The 21,424-nt window shown below is 45.0% G+C and overlaps 2 protein-coding genes across 6 annotated transcripts in view; one reads left to right on the plus strand and one right to left on the minus strand.

Moving 5' to 3' along the window:
* The first annotated feature begins 28 nt into the window (after positions 1 to 28).
* On the plus strand, positions 29 to 12,526 carry ABHD15 (abhydrolase domain containing 15). 4 transcript variants are annotated; one of them, XM_036111878.2, is made up of 3 exons: positions 29 to 1,656; positions 3,866 to 5,017; positions 12,495 to 12,526. In XM_036111878.2, exons 1-2 carry the CDS (start codon positions 29 to 31, stop codon positions 4,389 to 4,391), a joined length of 2,154 nt encoding a protein of 717 aa, XP_035967771.1. In that variant the 3' UTR covers positions 4,392 to 5,017; positions 12,495 to 12,526. The 4 variants fall into 4 exon arrangements, with proteins under 4 accessions (XP_035967771.1, XP_077924237.1, XP_077924239.1 ...); XM_078068111.1 differs by having other exon boundaries at positions 3,866 to 4,949; XM_078068113.1 differs by having other exon boundaries at positions 3,866 to 4,387.
* The window catches only part of TAOK1 (TAO kinase 1), a 154,535-nt gene continuing 144,657 nt past the window's right edge, over positions 11,547 to 21,424 (minus strand). For both annotated transcript variants that reach the window (XM_078068109.1, XM_078068110.1), the window contains one exon: positions 11,547 to 20,781. In XM_078068109.1, the coding sequence (XP_077924235.1) occupies positions 20,320 to 20,781 (462 nt within the window). In that variant the 3' untranslated portion in view covers positions 11,547 to 20,319. The remainder of the gene's footprint in view (positions 20,782 to 21,424) is intronic.

A 21,424-nucleotide genomic window follows, 5' to 3' on the forward strand; every position in this document is an offset into this window, starting at 1 on the left:
CGCCGGGCGGGATCCGGACAGTACGCTGATGCAGGCCAGGGAACGAGCAGCCCCCGGCAGCAAACCCGCTGGGGGGCGGGACGCCGGCCAAGCCCCCGCTGGCCCGGAGACGGACCCCCCGCCCGGCCGGGCTCTAGCGCAGTTGAGGGTGCCCGCAGGGCCGAGACAAACACTGAGGTCAGAGAGCGCGGCCGAGCCTGGGGAGGGAGGAGCGGCTAGTGGCTCCGGCTGCCGCTGCAGCGGCCCCGCGGGAGCCCGAGAGCCCAAGCCCGGAGCTGTGGTTTATTCACTTCTCCCTTTTGCTACTTCTCAGCTGCGGCCCCTGAGGGCGCAGCGACTCAGGGTCTCCCCGCGCAGCTACACACCAAGCGGGGCCGAGGGGAGGGTCGGCGGGGACTCTGATGCTTATCCCCGTGCCCCGATCCGAGTCTCCCCACTCTGTGCCGCCAACACCCCACTCCTCAGCTCGCTGCCCTCCCCACTCCCTTCCGGCTCGCTGGCGCGTCCTCGCTCCCTTTTTTGTGGCCTAGGCTCCTTTCACCTTCTGCTCCGGCTTGTCGCAATCGCTGTACAAAGGGCCTGGGGCGGGATTGGGGGGGCGGGCGAGGGGAGCCGGGCCCGAACTGGCTGCCTCTGCGGGGCCACGGCCAATCCCGAGCGCCCACCCCCCACCCCACCCCCGCGCAGGAGAGCCCTGGGCAGCTCCGCCCGCAGAGCCGGGAGCTCGCGGAGGGGACGGCCCCGCCGCCTGCCACCCTCCACCCGCCGGGGGCTCTCCTGCCTCGCCATGCCGCCGTGGGGCGCCGCCCTCGCCCTGCTCCTGGCCGCGCTCGCCCTGCTTGGCCTGCTGGCCCCGCGGCTGCGGCGCGCCGTCGGAGCGAGGACTCTGCCGGGGGCCAGCGGCCAGGACCACGAGGAGGAGGCGGACGGCGGAGGCGCCGCGGCCCCGTTCAGCGACGGGCGGGAGCCGCTGCCCGGCGGGTGCAGGCTCATCTGTAAACCGTCGGCGCTGGCCCAGTGCCTGCTGAGCGCCTTGCGACGCTCGACTGCGCTGGAGCCGCGCCCGCGCTCCTGGCTCTCCGGGCCACACCTGCAGACCCTCTGCCACTTCGTGCTGCCGGCAGGGCCGGGGCCTGAGCTGGCCCGGGAGTACCTGCAGTTAGCGGACGACGGGCTGGTGGCCCTGGACTGGGTCGTGGGACCTTGTCCCCGGGGCCGGCGGGTCACCAACGCCGGGGGCCTCCCCGCGGTGCTGCTGGTGATCCCCAGTGCATGGGGGCGCCTCACTCGCAACGTGCTCGGCCTCTGCCTGCTCGCCCTGGAGCGCGGCTACTACCCGGTCATCTTCCACCGCCGCGGCCACCACGGCTGCCCGCTGGTCAGCCCCCGGCTGCAGCCTTTCGGGGACCCGTCCGACCTCAAAGAGGCGGTCACTTACATCCGCTTCCGACACCCAGCGGCCCCTCTGTTCGCGGTGAGCGAGGGCTCGGGCTCGGCGCTTCTGCTGTCCTACCTGGGCGAGTGCGGCTCCTCCAGCTATGTGACCGGCGCCGCCTGCATCTCGCCCGTGCTGCGCTGCCGCGAGTGGTTTGAGGCCGGCCTGCCCTGGCCCTATGAGCGGGGCTTTCTGCTCCACCAGAAGGTGGCCCTCAGCAGGTGGGTAACGGAGGCCGCAGGCCGGCAAGAGGGAAATAGGGATCTTGGGCTGACGAAGAAACGGCCCTGCCTGGTATCGAATCACATAGGTTTAGGGCAATTTGGACAAAGTTCTCTTCACACACTTTCCGAGGCTGTCCAAACCCTCCAGTCTAGACAGAACCAGGGAAACAGGTTTAAAAGCTATGGACGGACTTAACATCACTATGCTGGAACAGGGACTCCTGCCATGGGGCCCCATGGCCTCAGGTTCCCCCCAGGCTGTCCCAGCAACCTGAGCACCTGCCCCACCTGTAAGCAGAGGCAGCGCCAGACAAGTTTACCACTTAACCCACAGCTTGTCAAATCAGCAAAGAGGGTTCTGGAAGCAATTGCAACTGATTGTCTGTCCAGAATGTTTCCTTATAGCGTCTGAGCCTGGAGGTGACAGGAATCAGAAATTTGGTGGTATGTGATTTATTAACATTCTCTGGACCCCACGAAGGTTTTTGCATATTCCTTGATATTGATCCAAAAATGTAAAGAATATGTCAACATACTTTTTAAAAAATCTCCAAAAGGAGAGCAATCCACCATTAGGTTGACAGGTGAGGCTTTGGCCCTGAAGAGGCCTGAACGACCATTCCCACAGCAAATGACCAGGCCTCAGCTTGCACTGTTGCCTTCCTAGGAGGTGGCAAAATGAGGTCAAAGACGTTCAAGCAGAAAGTGTGGTGAGGCAGAAAGACCTGGGATGTGCAGTCAGACCCACGTTAGTTCAAATCCTAGCACTGGGTAGGTGCTCAAAAAGTGGTGGCAATTGTGATTTCTCTTTTTCTCCTTGCCCCATTTTGTTCTGAGAAGGTCAAACCCTGAGCTCAACAATGGCCCGAAGTGTTGTCACAGCCGAGCAGTCCAAGGCAAGGTGTTCTCATATGGCTTAATTGCCAGTTTCCATCCCCAAATGACCTCCCCACCCCCCCATCCCCCGGCCCAGTGCTGACTCGAGGCACCAGCTGATGGATAAGGTGAGGGAAGTGGAGAGGAAATCCGGGCCTTTAGGGTCTGTCCTGCCCATGGAAGTTTGGGATGGAAAACTCAGGGCAAGCCTCTTTGAATGTTTGCCTGAGACACACATCCAAATTCAACTGGCTAAGTCTGGATTGGTCCACCCAAAGCACTGAGCTGCCCATCCCGGCCTTCGTGTCAGGGTGCCAGGCTCTCTCCATGGAGGTTGAAACAGCAAAAATGTCCCTCTTCCCCAGAGCAGTGGTTCTCAGGCTCCCATGTGGGAACTTACCCTCCTGGCTACTTCCTCTGCCACTCAGCCCTCTCTAGGAATACCTGTACCACTGCTCAAGGTTTGCCATTATCTGGACAGCATGTTAACTTTTAAATATTAGACTAATATAACCTAAAGTAAAATGTTAATGATGGGGGGGATGTCACTTGAATAGTCTGAGCCAGGGAGTTCTAGGAGGGGTTCAGGAGGTGATGGTTCAAAGCAGGTTGCCTAGAAGGTCAGGAGTTGAGGTCAGGAGGAGAGCTGTCACTATGGATCAGCCGCTGTGAAGTCATTTGCTGCCCCAGGGCTAGGCAGGTTAATGCCATGAATGCAGGCCTGGGAGGAACTGTGACAAAGGCACGAGGGGAGAAATGCCCTGAATGCCAGCCCATGTTGCCAGACCTTTCCATTTCCCAAGAGATCCCAAATATCTGCAATTTATGTGAAATCTCCTGGTTTTAAATGATGACAGTGGGGTGCCTGGCCCGCTCAGTCCGTAGAGCATGTGACTCTTGATCTCAGGGTTGCTGTCCCTCCTTTGGGCATAGAGTTCACTTAAAAAGATAAAATCTTTTTTTTTTTTTAAAGATTTTATTTATTTGACAGAGAGAGACACAGTGAGAGAGGGAACACAGCAGGAGGAGAGGGAGAGGGAGAAGCAGGCTTCCTGCCGAGCAGGGAGCCTGATGTGAGGCTCGATCCCAGGACCCTGGGACCATGACCTGAGCTGAAGGCAGACGCTTAACGACTGAGCCACCCAGGCGCCCCAAGATAAAATCTTTAAATGATGACAATGAAATGGAAGTTTAGTATCATAACGGCCAAAGGATGCTTCTGTGGCCAGAATCTGGCCTGCGGCCTGCCCCTCTGGAACTCCTGCTGTCGATTCGTTTTCTCATTCTTCCCCCTCTCTCCTACCTTCCCTGTTCCGCGTCGTGCTGCCAGGTACGCCTCGGCCCTGCAGGACACCGTGGACACCCACAGACTGTTCAGGAGCCGCTCCCTGCGCGAGTTTGAGGAGACCCTCTTCTGCCACACCAAGAGTTTCCCCATCAGCTGGGACACCTACTGGGACCACAACGACCCCCTCCGGGATGTGGACGAGGCCGCCGTGCCTGTGCTGTGTATCTCTAGCGCCGACGACCCTGTATGCGGGCCCCCGGACCACTTTCTGCCCACGGAACTGTTTCACAACAACCCCTACTTCTTCCTCCTGCTCAGTCACCACGGAGGCCACTGCGGCTTCCTGCGCCAGGAGCCCTTGCCAGCCTGGAGCCATGAGGTCATCTTGGAGTGCTTCCGGGCCTTGACTGAGTTCTTCCGAACGGAAGAGAGGATGAAAGGGCTGAGCAGGCACCGGGCTTCGTTCCTGGGGGGCCGGCGTCGCTGGGGAACCCTGCAGAAGAGGGAGGCCTCTCCGTCTTCCAATCTGGAGGAGATCTTTAGCTGGAAGCGATCGTATACGAGGTGAGACCTGGCCCAAGAACAGAGCTGGGCATGCCAGAGTCCTGAAACGGCCGTGAAGACGGAAGGGGGCCTGCAGTTGGAGGCCTTTGCCTCTGATTCAGCCCCCGTCTCCTAGACTGGTCTGTGGAAAGAGATGGAACTTCCAGCAAGCTGGTGCTCACTTTACCCTGAGAACACTCCTGCCCCAGGCTTTGCTCAACACATTCCAGCTCTTCCTGGTCCGCAGCTGGGCTGTCACTGTCACGCTCTCCAGTCACCGACCTCCTAAGCCAAAGAATAGCACTCTTTGAGTCTAAGGACTCAGGAGGAAATGCTCCGTCCCTAGCGAGGACTCTAGAGAAAATGGGTGTATGTGCGTCATCGGGAAGCTCTGCCCCACATAAATAATCAGCCCTCCGACCCTGATTCTCCAGCTGGAGCCACTCAATGTCGTGAGGACAGGATGTTTGTGTCTCAGTCCCACTTCCTTCATTCGGTTCTGTGGTTGTGGCACTCTGCTGACTTCATGCTGCGGCCGCCGTGGAAGTGGCCTCCTAGAGCCGCGGGGCTGCGTCAGTCTTGCGTGAGTGTGGGAAAGGCGGCCGAGTCAGTTAAGTGCGGTGCCAAGGCTGGGCTGGTGAGGACCGCAAGGTACAGAGAGTGTGTGTCCGTCGTCTGGAAGGCTGAGGTCCGGTCTTCCAGACCAGTCCTGCGGGTCTCGGTTAGGCTGATCTGGGGCTTCAGACTAGGGCTTCAAGCCTAGGGAGATCTTCAGGATGATTTTAGGAAGAGGGAGTTCTCGCACACAGGGTCCGCCAGCCTCTGGGGCACTCTGGCTGCTCCCTCCAGTACCGTTCCTGGAGATTACTCCAGAAAGTCCTAACCAGGGCTGGTTTTCTTCTGCCATGCAGGCTTCTCCTAGGTGGTGAAGAGTATAAACCTGCTATCCTTGGTGTTTTCTGGGTCGTTGCCCTCTTTTCTGACACTACTTCTAGGCTCTTCCTTTCCAGAGCCTGGAGAGACATCTGGGACCAGAGAAAACAAAAGTTGCAAGAGGTTGGCAAGCGCTTAATCAGTGACTTATGAATATTTCACATTACCACGCTTTTTCTGCTCAATTTATTCAAAAGGCCATCCGTGTCGATGTAGAAAAAGCTTCTTCCTGGATCTGGCCACTCAGGGGCTGGTTTTATGGTGTTTGGTTTTGTGAGGAATAATGCTGAAGATCAGAATAAAGCAAAGCATGGCATGGATTGATCCCCACATCCTGGTTTGAATTAGGCCATTAAACATTATCATAGGACATCTAGTTCTAGGTGTTGCTATGAAGTTTTATTTTAATTTGTCATCAAGAAAGAAGACACCTGTTATAACAGGAAGCTCCCTCCTGGCCTCACAAACAGCAAACCAATTTTAAAGAGGAGAGATGTTATCAAAAGCCATGTCCTGTGGCTCAGGCCATAATTTCAGGTTTGGATAATCTTAGTCCAGCTGTGTTCTAGATCAAATAGGCAGAAACTAGGGCGCCTGGGTGGCTCAGTGGTTAAGCATCTGCCTTCGGCTCAGGTCATGATCCCAGGGTCCTGGGATCGAGCCCTGCATCAGGTTCCCTGCTCCGTGGGAAGCCTGCTTCTCCCTCTCCCACTCTCCCTGCTTGTGTTCCCTCTCTAGCTGTGTCTCTCTCTGTCAAATAAATAAATAAAATAGGAAGAAACTCTGAACTATCCCAGAATCTCACCTGAGATGCAGACAATGCTCAATTATATCTAAGGCACATTATCCTGTCATGAAAAAAATCACTTCCCTCCTTCCTCATTTCTTGCTCCCCCTCCTCCATGGTCCCCATCCGACATTCTTTCACCCTTTCTGAGTAGGAAAAATAATGAGGAACTGAAATCTAAAGAAGCCATTCTACTGCTCGTTTACAGCATCCATCTAGGGCTTGCTGAGGAAGAATTACTAACGTCTGGCCACCCCACTCCCCCCAGCATCTGGTACAGTAGGGATTTCAGTTAATTAGGATGCTGCAGTTCCCCGCCCCCCACCATGTGGGACCCCAGGATCATTCAGAACTGACCGCAAAATGGGGGCAGCCCAGTGGGTTTTAAGCTGTCGGGCTTACGGGGCCCCGAGGGCTGAGCTCTGGATTATTTCTCTAGGCCGGATACCTTGGGACTCTGGTTCTTTAAGGTAAAAGCTTTTGGAGAAATTGTGAGTGGTTTTCTTTTCCTTTTTTATAAGAAAGCCAAGCTTGCAGGGGTGGGGTGGGGGTATATACATGTAACATTTTTCTTTCAGCGACAGCCCAGGCTTCATTCATTCCCTTGGACCCACAGCCCTAATACAGAGACTCTTAAGTATTTCTCCTCCGTGTCCCCTGTGCCACATGTGTTTATAACCTATCTCAGGAAGCCACTTCTTTCTCACCTTCCCATCACTGTTTTTTCAGCAAATTCTGCCAAAAATGTGCAGTTCCTGTTCAAGCAGGTTTGGGTGACCCTGACCTTCAGTCTAACACTGAAGGAATCGCCCATATTGGCTCTGTTTTGGTGAACAGCTAATCATACGAAACCAGCTGGAAGAACCCCAGGCACACTATTCTGAGACAATATGTGACCCTTGAACAAAATCCCAAGTTATGAGTTTGAGGAAACAAGAAACAAACAACAAAATAAAACTAAGACAACCCAAAGAAGTACCACTGAGTTGGTTTTCCAGGTCTCGAGTCTTAAGCGATCCTCGCAGGCCTCATTCACTTGCTTGCCTTCCTTTTGGTCTCTTCATTATTTACAACCACCTTCAAGTGGTAAGAGAAAACAACAACAACTCCCCAAACACAATGGTTTAGAGGAGGTATGATCTCAGAAGTAGATGGAGTGCCCTGTCTCCTCCCATTGGATCAGAATGCAGGAAGCAAAGGACTGCTTCTGAAGGCTTCTGGTCTCGGACACCTAGGGCTGTGCTTGCTACAACTGAATTCTCTTAGAGAGTTAGTATTTTATGTTCTTTATACATAGGTTTCTAGGGTGTCTTGGCCAGAGATGATGGTATGTAGAAGAAAGCACCAAATCTTCACTTTGAGGAGTTATCATCTCTGTTTTGAGTGAAGGTGTCCTTTTTGAGCACTGTTAAAAAAGAGGCCCTAACAGGAAGTATCAGCTTGGCTTTACAGACAACCTCAAAATTACCCCCGGGTCAGAAGCTCCTCTCTACTTATCTTCCACCCAGACCACAGATCTTTCGTCAGTCAGCCACCCTTGGTATCTTCCTTTAGAAATGAACTTTAGCATGGATTCCTCTCCCTGCTTAAACAAGCAGGTACAATTGGCCACTTGGGTAGAGCCAATAAGGATCTGTGATTCCCTAGCCAAGCCACAAAGGATGGCATCAGAAATCTTCCCTAGTTCTTACCATTGGCAGAGACAAGACTAAGTTATACACAGGGAGTGCCCAGAGACGGAATGAACACTTCAGGAATTCTCACGTCATTGGTGGGACATGTAAGCTAGACTGCTGTTTGGGGACATATGCCAAGAAATAAGGGTGTCCTAAATGAGTTTTCTTTTTTTAAAGTAAGCTCTATGCCCAGCGTGGGGCTTGAACTAACAGCCCTGAGATCAGGAGTCAATACTCTACCGACTGAGCCAGCCAGGCACCCCAAGATTGGATAGAAAGTCTCTTCTCATCTGGGAGTCGGTGAACTGAAATAATGCGAATGAGCTCGGTGGGTTGTAAAGACTTTTGGTTGGCTTGAGAATCAAGATCACAGACCTGATACAGATTCTGGGAGTTGGGAGATGACATAAAGATTTTAATGAAAATAACCTTGCCAAAGTGACCAGAGGATGTTTTAAAGTGTCCAGGAAGAACTAAGAGTTTGAAGGAAAAGTGGAATTTCATTAAAACAAAGACATTAACACTAATCAAAATTTAATGTCTCTAGCCCCTCTGCCTCCAGCCTTCCTGTATAATGATAATGAGGTAATACCCTAGTACTTATCACTAGTGTGGTTGAACAAAAACTTCTCTCCAACTTGTTTGCTTCTGAATAATAAATTGCAGTCTCCCTGCAACGATGGAATGTCATTATTTTTTAAATCTCCAGAAACAAAGGCACTGTTTGTCTTCTGAAGTCCTCTGTGTACTGAGCCATGCATGCTTACCTACCTGCAGAGTGAACAGAGCCTCCCTGCACATTCTGTATTCACCGGCTGTTGCTTCACTTCTGTCCATCTAGCTTTGTGTCTCCTGACACTAACCAGTGGCAGCTCTGTTTAATCAACAACCAGGCCTCCTGCTCTGGGCTAATAATTTCCCAGCAAGCTCAAAATTCCCTGATCATCGATGGTACCTACACAGAGATATTTCCCACTGAGCAATTAGTAATTTGGGCATTGAATATAGAGTACTGAAGTAGCTTGGAGATGAGGGTTCTAGTTTCTACTTTATCTGTGACTTGTGTGTCTTTGGGAAAGTTATTTTACAAGTTGTTCCATATGAAAAGACTGAGACTATAAAAAGGCCCTAATTTTTTTTTTTTAAGCTTTATTTATTTTAGAGAGTGAAGAGTGTGAGTGGGGGGGAGGGGGAGGAAGGAGAAGCAGACTCCCCGCTGAGTGAGGAGCCCAACATAGGACTCGATCTCAGGACTCTGAGATCATGACCCGAGCTGCAATCAAGAGGAGGATGCTTAACCAAGTGAGCCACCCAGGCGCCCCAATAGGCCTTAATTTAGGAGATCTGTTAGGATATAATGAAATAGTAAAACTAGGTGAGATCCCATTCTCCTAGTCTACTTAGTTCATCAACCGGAGCTCAAAGACCTCTATGATGAGGTGTTACCTGCTTTCAGATCAGAATGTATTCCCCAATTCTTATAAGGCCAAGAAGTTCCAGTTATTCCACTGCAAAGTTGGGAAGGGCCTACATGAGCTGGGTCCTGGGTTGCCCAATTGAGGGCAAACTCTCCCCACCCCCTTCTCAAACATGTGTACACATACACATACTCAATAATTGTTATAGTTAATAGGTTTCACGCTGGTTCATTTGTTCTGCTGGCCAAAACCCATCTGTTTTCCTAGTTCTTATAAATGATGGTCAGAGAAGACGTGACTTTAAGATCTCACCATTACTGGTGATGGAGCTAAAGACCAGAACTCAAATCAGTGCTATTTATACCATACTTTGCCTTCTCCTAGTCCCTGGCTGAGATGACAGTATAAATAATGCCCATTTTAGACTTCATAATGTAAAGGATGGTAACAAAAGGGGAAAGAATTTGTCCTCAGAGCTGCTCTAGTACACACCTCTGTGGGGAAGCCATGCACATTAATCTATAAATGGAACCCTTAAAGTTGTTTATTGCATAGCCTCAACACCCTCTGCAACTCTGTCTCCCTCTACCATTAAGAACAAGTCTCTGCAGGGGCGCCTGGGTGGCTCAGTGGTTGAGCTTCTGCCTTCGGCTCAGGTCATGATCCCGGGGTCCTGGGATCAAGCCCCGCATCGGGCTCCCTGCTCCGCGGGAAGCCTGCTTCTCCCTCTCCCTCTCCCCCTGCTTGGGTTCCCTCTCTCGCTGTGTCTGTCAAATAAATAAAATCTTAAAAAAACAAAAAAACAAGTATCTGCAGATATAGTAGCAATTAAAGTCACTAATTGGCCACGACACACACAGAAAAGCCTTGTTCTGCAGCTAGCATCTCTGAGATGTAAGTGATAGCATCAGCTTATCATCACTAGGGCTGTGGAGCTAGCCAAAAGCTGTGGTAAACTTTTATTTATGTTCAAATTTCTTTTACAGTCAGGTAGGATAGGCTTTGACCCCTAAACTTAACTCAGAGCCTCTTTGATGCATTTAGACAATGACAAATTAGACATTTGTTTTGGGTTGTTGGTAGTGGATACAGGCTAGAAGTACAAGTTTTACAATACTCTCCCCTTCCATGATAGTCCATGATACTTCCAAATGCAGGGACAAAGCAGAAAGAAATCTTGTTTCTTAAACCTTTTTTGAGTTCCTCCAAATTCAAGGTAGGATGTTGAAAATGCTGGCGATAGGCGATCTGGGATCTAATCTTGGCTCTCCCACCTAGCTGTTTGACCCAGGCAAATTACACTATATAAATTGTTAATCTCAAAAATAGCCCAGTATCACCATACTAGGAGTTAAAAAGCTGTGTTAAGGGCGCCTGGGTGGCTCAGTTGGTTAAGCAACTGCCTTCGGCTCAGGTCATGATCCCAGTGTCCAGGGCTCCCTGCTCAGCGGGGAGTCTGCTTCTCCCTCTGACCCTCCCCCTTCTCGTTCTCTCTCACTCTCTCTCTCAAATAAACTCTTAAAAAAAAAAAGCTGTGTTAAAAAGTTAAAAGTGCTTTTCCAGACAATATTCTATTCAATAAAATAGGCAATACTTTATTTATTTATTTAAAGATTTTATTTATTTATTTGAGAGAGAGAGAGAGAGCACATGAGAGGGGGGAGGGTCAGAGGGAGAAGCAGACTCCCCGCTGAGCAGGGAGCCCGATGCGGGACTCGATCCCGGGACTCCAGGATCACGACCTGAGTCGAAGGCAGTCGCCCAACCAACTGAGCCACCCAGGCGCCCCAGGCAATACTTTTTTAAATGACACTTAAAACCTTCCTAATTAAAAAACATTAAACCCCTCTCCCCAAATTAGCCTTCTTACAAAAATAGTCACTTTAACAGTGTTTTAAGCAATGGGCCTATATTAGATATTTGTCCCATACAGGGGCAGAAAATACGATGATTTTCAAATCATCAAAAGGTGAGACCACCTTCTGAAGTTTTTACAAGGTTCAAGAACTGCATCTATTCACGTGTCCATAGACCATGTGTGTGGGAGGAGTTGGGAGTTCTATAGACTAGAACAGAGGTCTGTATAAAACTGAAGGACCTGCATCAAACCATTAGAACCTAAAGTAGAATCGCCTCACACCCACAACACAACAGGCCACTTCATTCTCTGGGCAAACAGAATATTGAGGCAATCAGACCAGAGGGTTTACGTCCACATCAGGGAGTTCACTCTTACCTATATCTTACAATTTTTGTAGTAACACCAACATCCAGCACAGTGCCTGAGATTATCCAATAGTCACTTAATTGAAATACACTTTATCTTTGGAAATAAGATTACTTAAAAAAGCTAAGCAGACACTCTGTGTACTAAAATTACTTTATTACAGTTGATTTTTTTAAACATTTCCTTTGCTATGATACAAAGGATACTTACAAACAAAATATTACATATGACCTTGTTTTCGCTCTTATGTTCTGACAACTTGGTAACAGCTTTAAATGCACAATCTATACAATTAATACAGGTTATATATGAACTATAAGGTATGTTGAACCAGAAGAATACTGACAATATACTGTACAATAAGCCTTACCAGTTAGTGCTGCGGACCATTTCTACCAAAAGGAAAATGCACATCTGTACAGTCACCTTTACCAGCTGGTGCTGACAGTGAGGGAGAGGCTTCTTCCCCATTGCAACCCTTGATAAGCCTCCACTGTGGGCATCTGTTTGGTCCGAAAATTGAGAGGACTGTGTATGTTTAAAATTAGTCATTGGTAAAGTGGCAGAACATCACTTTCAACACGATAATCTTTCACCAAAATATCAGTCCTAGTTTTAAAAGACCACAAGTCCTTTGCCTACCACGAAAACCCTACAGGCTCAAGGGCTTTGGGAGATGAGAAGATAAAGGCTGCCAAAAAAGGAGGCAAGAAACCAAGCCAAAATCTAGGTCTTGCAAAATCATCATTTTTCCCTTCACCAAAGGGAACTAGAAATGTACAAATTCATTGATGAACCTCAATGATAACGTATCAGTTAGCTGATAACCCTCATTTTATCTGGACCCCTGACTTGTGGGAATAACTGAAAGAGATTGTTAATAATACATACCACTTTTAGAAAAGAACTTGCTTAGTTAAAATATTCCCTTTAGCCACCAAAGCTGGTCCTGGGCTATTACAGGTGTGCATTCATCTCTCAATGGTCTACTCAGAAATGATAAGGTTACAGCTTTTTTTCTTTTCTTTTTTCTTTTTTAAATAAAAAAAGCAATTGACTGAAGCATTTTTCTTTTTTTTTTTTTTAGGTAAATAGCAAAAATAAAAATAAAAACCAACCCTGGCATTTGCACAAATAATGCAAATGGAGCGATATGGCCTTTAAGGTAAGGAGTTAGTAGAAAGGAAGAGGGAAGTGAAGAAAATTCAGAGAAAACGATGTATTAACTTTTCTTTTTAAAAATTTCTACAATACATGTGCAAAAAAATCATGCTGGTTGAGGAAAACAAAGGGAAATGAGTATATAAAACTAAAAACATAAATAATATGTTTGGATGACTGGTGAAAGCAGAAACCAACCTGGGTTACAAAAAGGATTATACATTCAAGATGCTCTTAAACCCAGTGGGATAACTTATGTTAAAACTGTGTTAATAGTTACGTTAAAAATCTCAAGTTTGTTTTTAAATCTTCACAATACAAGCAAAGCTGTTTTAAAATATACACTATACATATTTCTCAAAGTCTCTCCAACTTCATTAATGTGTATTAGGCTATCTTTTTCATATACTAAAACAAGGGGGTTCTGAAAGCTAGATTGCTCAGAGTAACCCATCCATTATTTAAATGTCTGTCTTAAGTTTTAAATGGGTTAAAAATTTTAGCAGACTTACATAAATAGGATTTAGCAACACAAGTGTTAATTTAAAAAACTCTAAAGCATTTACAAATTATCTGGTTGGAATAGTCTGGGAAAGTTATGTGCACTATTACTTTAAAATGTTATTTACATCAGACCACTGCTTTTGTAAAAATTTCTCTAAAAGATAAAAAATAAAACTAAATAAATTTGGAGAATTAACCTATTCTAAAGTAGCAGAGAAGGATCATAAAAGGAAAGGTAAAATAAGAACAAAATTATCTTCTAACAGAAACCCCACATATCCTCTCCACTTGGATTTTGCCCTATGAAACCACCTGCAACTCCTATTAGGCTCATATATCAAGTGTCAAGATAATGTGGTAAAATATCTTGTCAGATAAATTACTGGCCTCAAGTGGATTTTTTTTTTTTTTTTTTTAATTTTTCCACCTTGTGTCTCTGGCTTGGATTATTTTAGAACACATATATGTAACTAATTGGTGGGGCACTCTAAGTAGGCACAATTCCCATTTAATGTGGAATAAAAGGTGTAACACATAAAATGTTGGGGAGAAGGGGTGGTGGTTTCTTCAATACTATGAAATGCAAGGAAGCACATTTGGAATGGGCACCAAAAAAGAGCTATCTGGCAACACACCAGGGGCAGCCAACATCTTAATAAACTAAACATAGCTGTCTATGACAAAAAGGGGGTTAGAAGGGTTCCAGGACCCTCAACCCTGTTTGATATGTGCCAAATAGTCACATGGACCAGCCAGAATCTGAAAACATTAAGCAGTTACATCTTTAAATCACATAATTCACTCCATGACCATGTGCAATTTATAATAACAATAATGTTCATGCTGAGGCAATGTATTTGAGGGCTCAGAAGAAGCAAAATGTGCCACTGAGAGAAACCTGTTCCCACACGACTGGTCTTCATGCTTTCAAGTGGCCCTAATACATCTTTGAAGCTAAGCTAAGCCAAGCCATGCAAAAGCAAAGAGTACACACTTTTCATTAACAGTGGTATCTCATTTCTAAACTCCACTGACCACAGAGTTGCCACCGAAACGTAGGAGTACTGAATGCACACAAATGAGGGCTCACGGATTTTTAAAAATGCATTTCCCTCGTCTGTGTTTACCAGCCTTTCATACCTTAGGCTACAAGGCATTCCAGAGAAAGGTTTAGTGGGGATAATGACAAAGGAACATATGTAATTCTGGAAATAGGAAAAATGCTCCAGAAATGGGATCAACGTGCCAGCAGTTAGCATAGTTCATTTCATCTGAAAATTCAGCTACAGAGCCCAATAAACAGTTCCAAGCCATAATGTTACCACCTGCATAATTTACATAAACATTAAAACTCTTGCACTTTATAGACAAAACACACGTCTGTAAACATGGCCACTGGGGGAGGGAGGCTCCCTACCTCATTCATGATTGAAAACATGTAATCATTATATTAAATAAAATGACTTTGCTTCGAAAGATGTAAAACCTGATCAATGATTAAGCTTCATTTCCCCCTGTTTAACAACATTTAAGCATTAATTCTAAAAATGTCACCTAGGATGGTTTCAGGATTGGATGCTAGGACCACAACTGGTAATGACAGCAACTCCTCTCTAGCTGGCACAGACTTATAAACCTTAGTACAAAACCAAAAAATACAGAAACTAGGTCAATTTGTTAGCTACATATTTACAGATAATTACATGATTTTTCACTCATAATTGCTAAAAACTACGAGCGAAAAGGAAACTGTGCAGGCTGAATTACCCGTACTTTGGGGGGAATCCTTGGGCGTCAAAACACCCTTTTCATTCATTCAGAAGTCTCATCTTCTCTCCACTTTTTCATGGCAAGCTACCTACAGATGTCCAGATTGGTATATCCAGTGGGCATCCTGTCTCAGAGAGGATTAACTTTTTTCTCTATTAAAGAAGAATCTCTTGTATATTTAAAATCAAAAAATAAACCCCACACAATCAAACAGACACATACATACACGCAAAAAAATATCTCTGAAACTTCAAAAAGGATTGCTGGGAAACAGTTAACAGTGATGGTGACATAGTAAGTGGCTCCCCAGTTTTAATTCTCTGCCTTTATTTTCTTTAAAGGTTATCTATTTTTGGGTGGGTGGCAGAGAAGTGCAAGTTTAAGAAACCCACAACAGGCAGATAAGGTGCATACTAATTTTTATTTCTTATAATCTGAAAACTATCATTAGGCCAAATGGGTTCTCTTCCCTTGTGTGAGTGAAATTTTGGAAATCTGAATATAAATGAGGGAAAAATTAGTCAACATGACTTTAAGGGGGGCTACCAGAATTCAGTAGAAACTATAAATGTACATTAACGGAAGAGTTCTCAGCTTCACTTCTTGCTCTAGACAGTGTTTAAATAAAACTTACTTCCTTACAAATTAATAGTCATTTCCAATGTAGACCTACTGTGGTGTTTTCATCAAAGTGCAGACAACATAACCACACACACAGCAAAACAGACTTCAATCAGTAGTCCTTGCATACAAGAGGCAAGTCTGCTAAGTGTACAGCACACTCTTCATCCTTTAAGGAATCTGAGGATGGGAAATTTCCAGTTCTTAACTAGGAGTGAGTGAGTGCCTTCTCAAAGGCAATGTACAACCTGGTTAGGGGCACTATCACGTTAGATGAGGGAAAAACAAAATAGAATTCATTTCTCTTTAATAATGATCTGTATTTTGGTAAGCAGCTCAAAGATGACAGCCCAAGTTTTGGCTTTGTTCCTTAGAGAAGATAGTTTTCTATCTAAGAAACAAGAACCTCTTCTTCCATCATTATAGGAGATTCACACTTATACACCTTAAATATATTATTTTCTGACTTGAATACAAACTAAACACTTCACATCGTCAGCATGGGACAGAATGCAGGACCATAGAAACTTCCCAGGAAAGGGTTGCTGTGTTGGGCCAAATCTGTGCTTGAATAGCAGTGGCTCAGAAGGGCTGGAAGGTGCACGAAGAACTTACTATTAGCAAGCAAGAGGCGGCTCAAGGGAGAAAGCCCCACACCAATACCATATCCTTCTCTCCCAGTGGCCATTTCCTGTTGATCTCATACTTTAGGAGAACCTTAGATGCTTTAGCACTAATTCCTTTCTTGGCTTTTTCGGTCCTTAGCAAAATTTATAAATATTAGTATTAATGGAATAAAGAGAGTAAGAGGATCAATGGCATCACTCCTAAGAAACACGTTTAGATTGCGCACACGGAGACTGTGACTTCCTGGTTCTTTTCATCATCTCTGCAGAGGAATCACCACCAGTGTTTTGAATTTCCACGGTTCATTTCTCTCTGCATCACTTATCTTTTATTGCATCACAACACAAACTCACAGAAACGCTGACTGGCTCCACCCCAGCAATATTTTACTGCATTGCAACTTATGGCTCCACATTTACTTAACTTTCTTTCCACCCACACAAGTGCTAAGAAGGGAGTAAAAAAGAAAAGATTGCATCTAATGACCACCTTCTCATAAATATCAACCCAGAATACTCATTCTTAAGAAACACATGCATTCTTGCCTTAACTGAGGACTGAAATAACAAAGCAACAGAACCTTAAGCGCCCTGATGGAACTGTACAGTGAGTTACATCCACCCATCTACACACATACACACACTCATATGTATATACAGTATATACATACAAATGATAACAGCTATACCAAAATGTGCATATTTAACACAGTTTTAAAAAGCCAGTAGATCATGGTATAATACAATTTATTTCCACTAGTGAATGGCACACATGGAGAAATGCAAAGGAGGTGTTTCAAGTACAATATTTTTCACAGGTGAAAATAAACAGTATTATTCCAGTGTCCAACACAATGTATTCTATAAAAGTTTAAAATGCCAGACATTTAGTACTTGAAGAAGTAGAAAGTTACTAAAGTCTGCCTTATGGTCTGAAAAAGATACTCATAGAGTTTTCAATTTTTGGATGGGGGTGAGGAAAAATAGGAGGGAGTGTCAAGGACAGTTTTAGTGTACTGAAAGGTCTTGACAGCTAAAAATCATGACTATGCTAAAAAGTTCAATAATCCTTGGCCTTGGGTACCAAGCATATTATACCTGTGGGGGTGGTTCAAATGCAGGACTATTCATCTCTAGGCATCGAAATGACTAAAAGTAATGGCAGCTCTAAATTAAAATAATATAAACATTTTCCAGCTAACATGATCTCTATCAATGAAAATACTTTCAGATACTATAATTGGGGGTTACAGCAAAGTTTAATAAGAAGAGAAAAAGTATGTGCAAAAGGAAGGGAAGCCAATTAGGAATAATCTATTTCAAGGTATGAGGTTTTGCATTTTTAAAATGCCAACTTAAAAAAAGGAAGAGACAGTCAACACAAGAAACTTTTTCCTGCCAAGCTCTGGATACCAGACATAGCATTGCAACTTTCTGACATGCTGGACAAATTTCCCATACTTCTCATTTTCTTAAATACATATATACCAAGTGAACACCAACACTGGGGAGGAGGTAGTATTAATTTGATCAAATGTTGACATTTGTACACCGATTCAGAAAGTGCTTGCTTCTTTCTTTAGGATCTCTCAAAACCTTTCAAATTTTCCTGCTACAACCTTTACTCTTGGATGATTCCTACTATGTATGAGATTCCTCAGAAGTCAGATCTTACAAACACACACAAACCAATTAATTGGAATTATTTTTGCAAACTATAAATATTTTAATTAAAATTAACTTAATGGAATAATCCAGGTATAGTCATGACCTACATGTAAAACTGGTTGCCACACAATTAAATCAGATATAAAGCCCTACTGGATAGACATTTGGAGTCAGTATTCAATCACAATTTTACAAGTATATATGAACTCAGTAACTCAATTTGACTAATTTAAGTCCATAAGTAGACTTTAACATGTATCGTTGGTAGTGTTTTGGATTTTAAAGAGTTTTGTATGCAAAATTGATCTGCTCCCCTATTCCACCCCTCCAGTAGTACAGATGGGCCAGATTAATAGTTTTTTAAAAGGTATCAAATTCCATTACATTTTTGGACATTTAATTAATTCTAAAGACCTCTCCTATCATTTTCTTCCAAACAGGTACATTTCTCAATTTGTTTGAAATACTGTATATTTTAATGCAAAAAAAGATACTGAGAAAATTAAAAGCCCCTTTAATTAAGATAGGACAAGTGCATATTATGGTCACCTAAAAACTGGTAATCTTGAGCATGGCCAAAAGGACAATGTATCTGAGTGCTAAAACTGAGTGTGAATTCTACTGTTATTTTGGTTTTAAAAAGATTTACATTAAAATATTATTTTTTCTTCCAGTCATCTTTAAATGAATGCCAGAAACACCTAAAGGAGAGGATTCATGGAGAGACTGAGCTGACATACCCAGGGAAGACTTACATTTGGCTGACAAAAAACCAAGATTTCAACAGTGACCGATTACTGTTTGGTCATTAGTCAGGTCTAGGTGAAGAGTATTATTGAGAGGGACTTAGAGAATTCTAACTTGGAGCCCTCTGACCACATTAAAAGTGGGACCCAAAGTTAGCAGCAAGGGTTCTTCAAGACAACTGGGGAGGGGGCAGGACAATAACTTGTAAGAAACTCTAATCTCACTGGAAAGGACATTTTTTTCCTTCAAGTCATACTCATAGCTCCTTATCCACCTTCAACTCAATTTCCACACTGGCTGTGGAATACCAAGTAACATCTGACTTTTAGCATTGGGTTGATCCTTCATTGCAAAACAACATAAAACAAAATATGCCCCTTTCTGGAAAAAAGTTAGCTTTTGTTAAGAGATTCCCTGACCACTATAACTTTACTTTTTTTTTTTTTTTAATTTGCCAAACTTGCTAGTTCCTTTTCAGTAGTACTTTAGCACTGAGGCTAGAGACTTCTGGAAGTGGTGTTTCCTATTGTGTGATGTTAACATGATGCCAAATGGTCACTAAGTCTCAAGGAACCAGAAGTTTGTAAAGTACTGCAGCAACAACAGCCAGGAAAAAAAAAGGACCTGCACATGCAGCAAAATCTACAGTGGTGAAGAGGATTAGTCAGCAGCTGGTAAAGTCATTGGCTCAGTGACTCCTGGTTCACTATGGCAACTACACATTTAAATAATTGGCTATTCTACTTGTAAACAGGAAATCCCATAAGCCAAAGGGGGGATAATCAAATTATGTCTTTGTAGTGTGATGAGAATTCCAATGGATGGCAGTTTGCAAATATGGCATCATTCATATGCCTCCGGCATTTGACTCATAGTGGCTACATGTCTCTGTTTTCATACAAAGTAAAAGTACTGTTTGGGGTCTTGGCAGTTACAGAGCTTAGCTAGGATGAGACATCACAGTATAAGCAACAAAACGTTAGGATATATAGGCTTCATCTCCTCACTCTGCTGCTGAACATACCCACCACATGAACGTTCAGGGGCCTCTCTCACCTTCTGGTCTCCCCTTTGAAGGCTCACAGGTTTGTAGATGCAATTCCTACACAACTCAGTGATCTCCTGAAGCACCTCCATCTCACCATGCCACAAAGAAGGCACAATTGAACGGACAAAACAAAAAACAAAAACAAAAACTGACAAACCTATGCAGCACTCAGAAATAGAACTAAGTTGTTTTCTACTCTCCGAAAAAGTCAATGCAACCCTTTAGTGTTCATGGATTTCCACTTTTTTACTCCAAATGAGGCTGAGAAGTCAGACCAATTTAATAAAGAAAATACACTGATTAGGGGATACACGTGTGTTTCCACAATCACTTGTTTCAGCACATGCTGCCTGCTGTGAGTGGCTCATGAGAACTTGGGGTATGTAGAAAGGCTTGACATCTTTTCACAAATTTCTTAGGATATAGTTGCCCCAAAGTGATGACTCAAGCCACTGTGCTGCATTCTATTTTTTCAGTGTTCAGTAAATATCCCCAATCTAGCCGATTTCTTTTTACATAAACACATCAATTCCCCTTTTCAAAATTTTTCAAAAAGTTAAAAAACAAAAGAAAACCCGGCAGCCAAATACTATGACATCCCAATTAGTAAACACAAACCAGAATGCTTTACAAAAATGAATGAAATATACCATATGCACTCAGCTCCCACACCGTAGTACCCAAGTGAGGAGGCTGCTGTGATGATGTCTGTAGGCAGTTTCTTTTGGCAGACAGCTCCAGCGGAATTGCCACTCTCAATTATTAAGTTATGTATAAGACATGTGTGACCCATTGGATATTTGTGAAGTGACACTCGTGCTTCTGCTCATGCCCTGCTCTGTCCGTCCCCCAGAAGCGGTCCGCCTCAGAGCCTGAGGGCTATTGCGGACTCCCATACTGCTACCTCGGGGTACCCCTTGCATTGGCCCTGAAGGGTGACCCCATGGTTGGGGTCCACCTTGCATTGGATGGCCCCAAGCTTGTGGTGGGCCACCCATGGGGTGACCCCAGTGAGGTCCTGGACCCCCAGTAGGATTGTGAGACCAACCAGAAGCTCCCGGGTAGCTGTGGCTAAATGCCTCAGGGGAGAGATTGGAAAGGACCATGTTACTAAAACCTAGTCTCATGCTTTCAGAGTCAAAAGCTTCAATTTCTCTGGCTTGACGCTCCAGCAGGCTTCGTATTCGTTCTGTGCGTTCATTCTGCAAAGCCAACATCTCTTCTTCAATCTGTTCAGCGTTGGGGAAGAGAAGGAAAAAGAAAGCTGATTTAATTTTAAAAATCTATAAACTAAGGAAGCAATAATTACTCAGCTTTCAAGTGAATCACAAGAAGTTCACTCTGGCTACCTTATGGATGTACATTTAAAAACTGAAGTGGGGCGCCTGGCTGGCTCAGTCTGAAGAGCATGCAACTCTTTTAAGAGAGGGAGAGAGAGGGGCAGAGAATCTTAAGTAGGCTCTACACCCAGCACAGGGTTCGATCTCACAACCCTGAGATCATGACCTGAGCTGAAATCAGAGTTCCAGCCCCACGTTGGGTGTAGAGATTACTTAAAAATAAATAAATAAAAACTTAAAAAAAAAATTCTATAAAAAAAACTTAAAGAGATGTACTGTAGGAATTGTACATAATTTATATTTTTAAAATGTGTAAGATCAGGGATGCCTGGGTGGCTCAGTTGGTTAAACGTCTGCCTTTGGCTCAGGTCATGATCTCAGCATCCTTGGAACGAGCCCTGCATTGGGCGCCCTGCTCAGTGGGGCATCTGCTTCTCCCTCTGCCCCTCCCCTCTGTTCATGCTCTCTCTCTCTCATGCTCTCTCAAAATAAATAAATAAAATCTTTAAAAAAAAAGACTAAGATCAAGTTC

Source organism: Halichoerus grypus, chromosome 2 (genome assembly GCF_964656455.1).
Source record: "Halichoerus grypus chromosome 2, mHalGry1.hap1.1, whole genome shotgun sequence".
Taxonomy (NCBI): Eukaryota; Metazoa; Chordata; class Mammalia; order Carnivora; family Phocidae; genus Halichoerus; species Halichoerus grypus.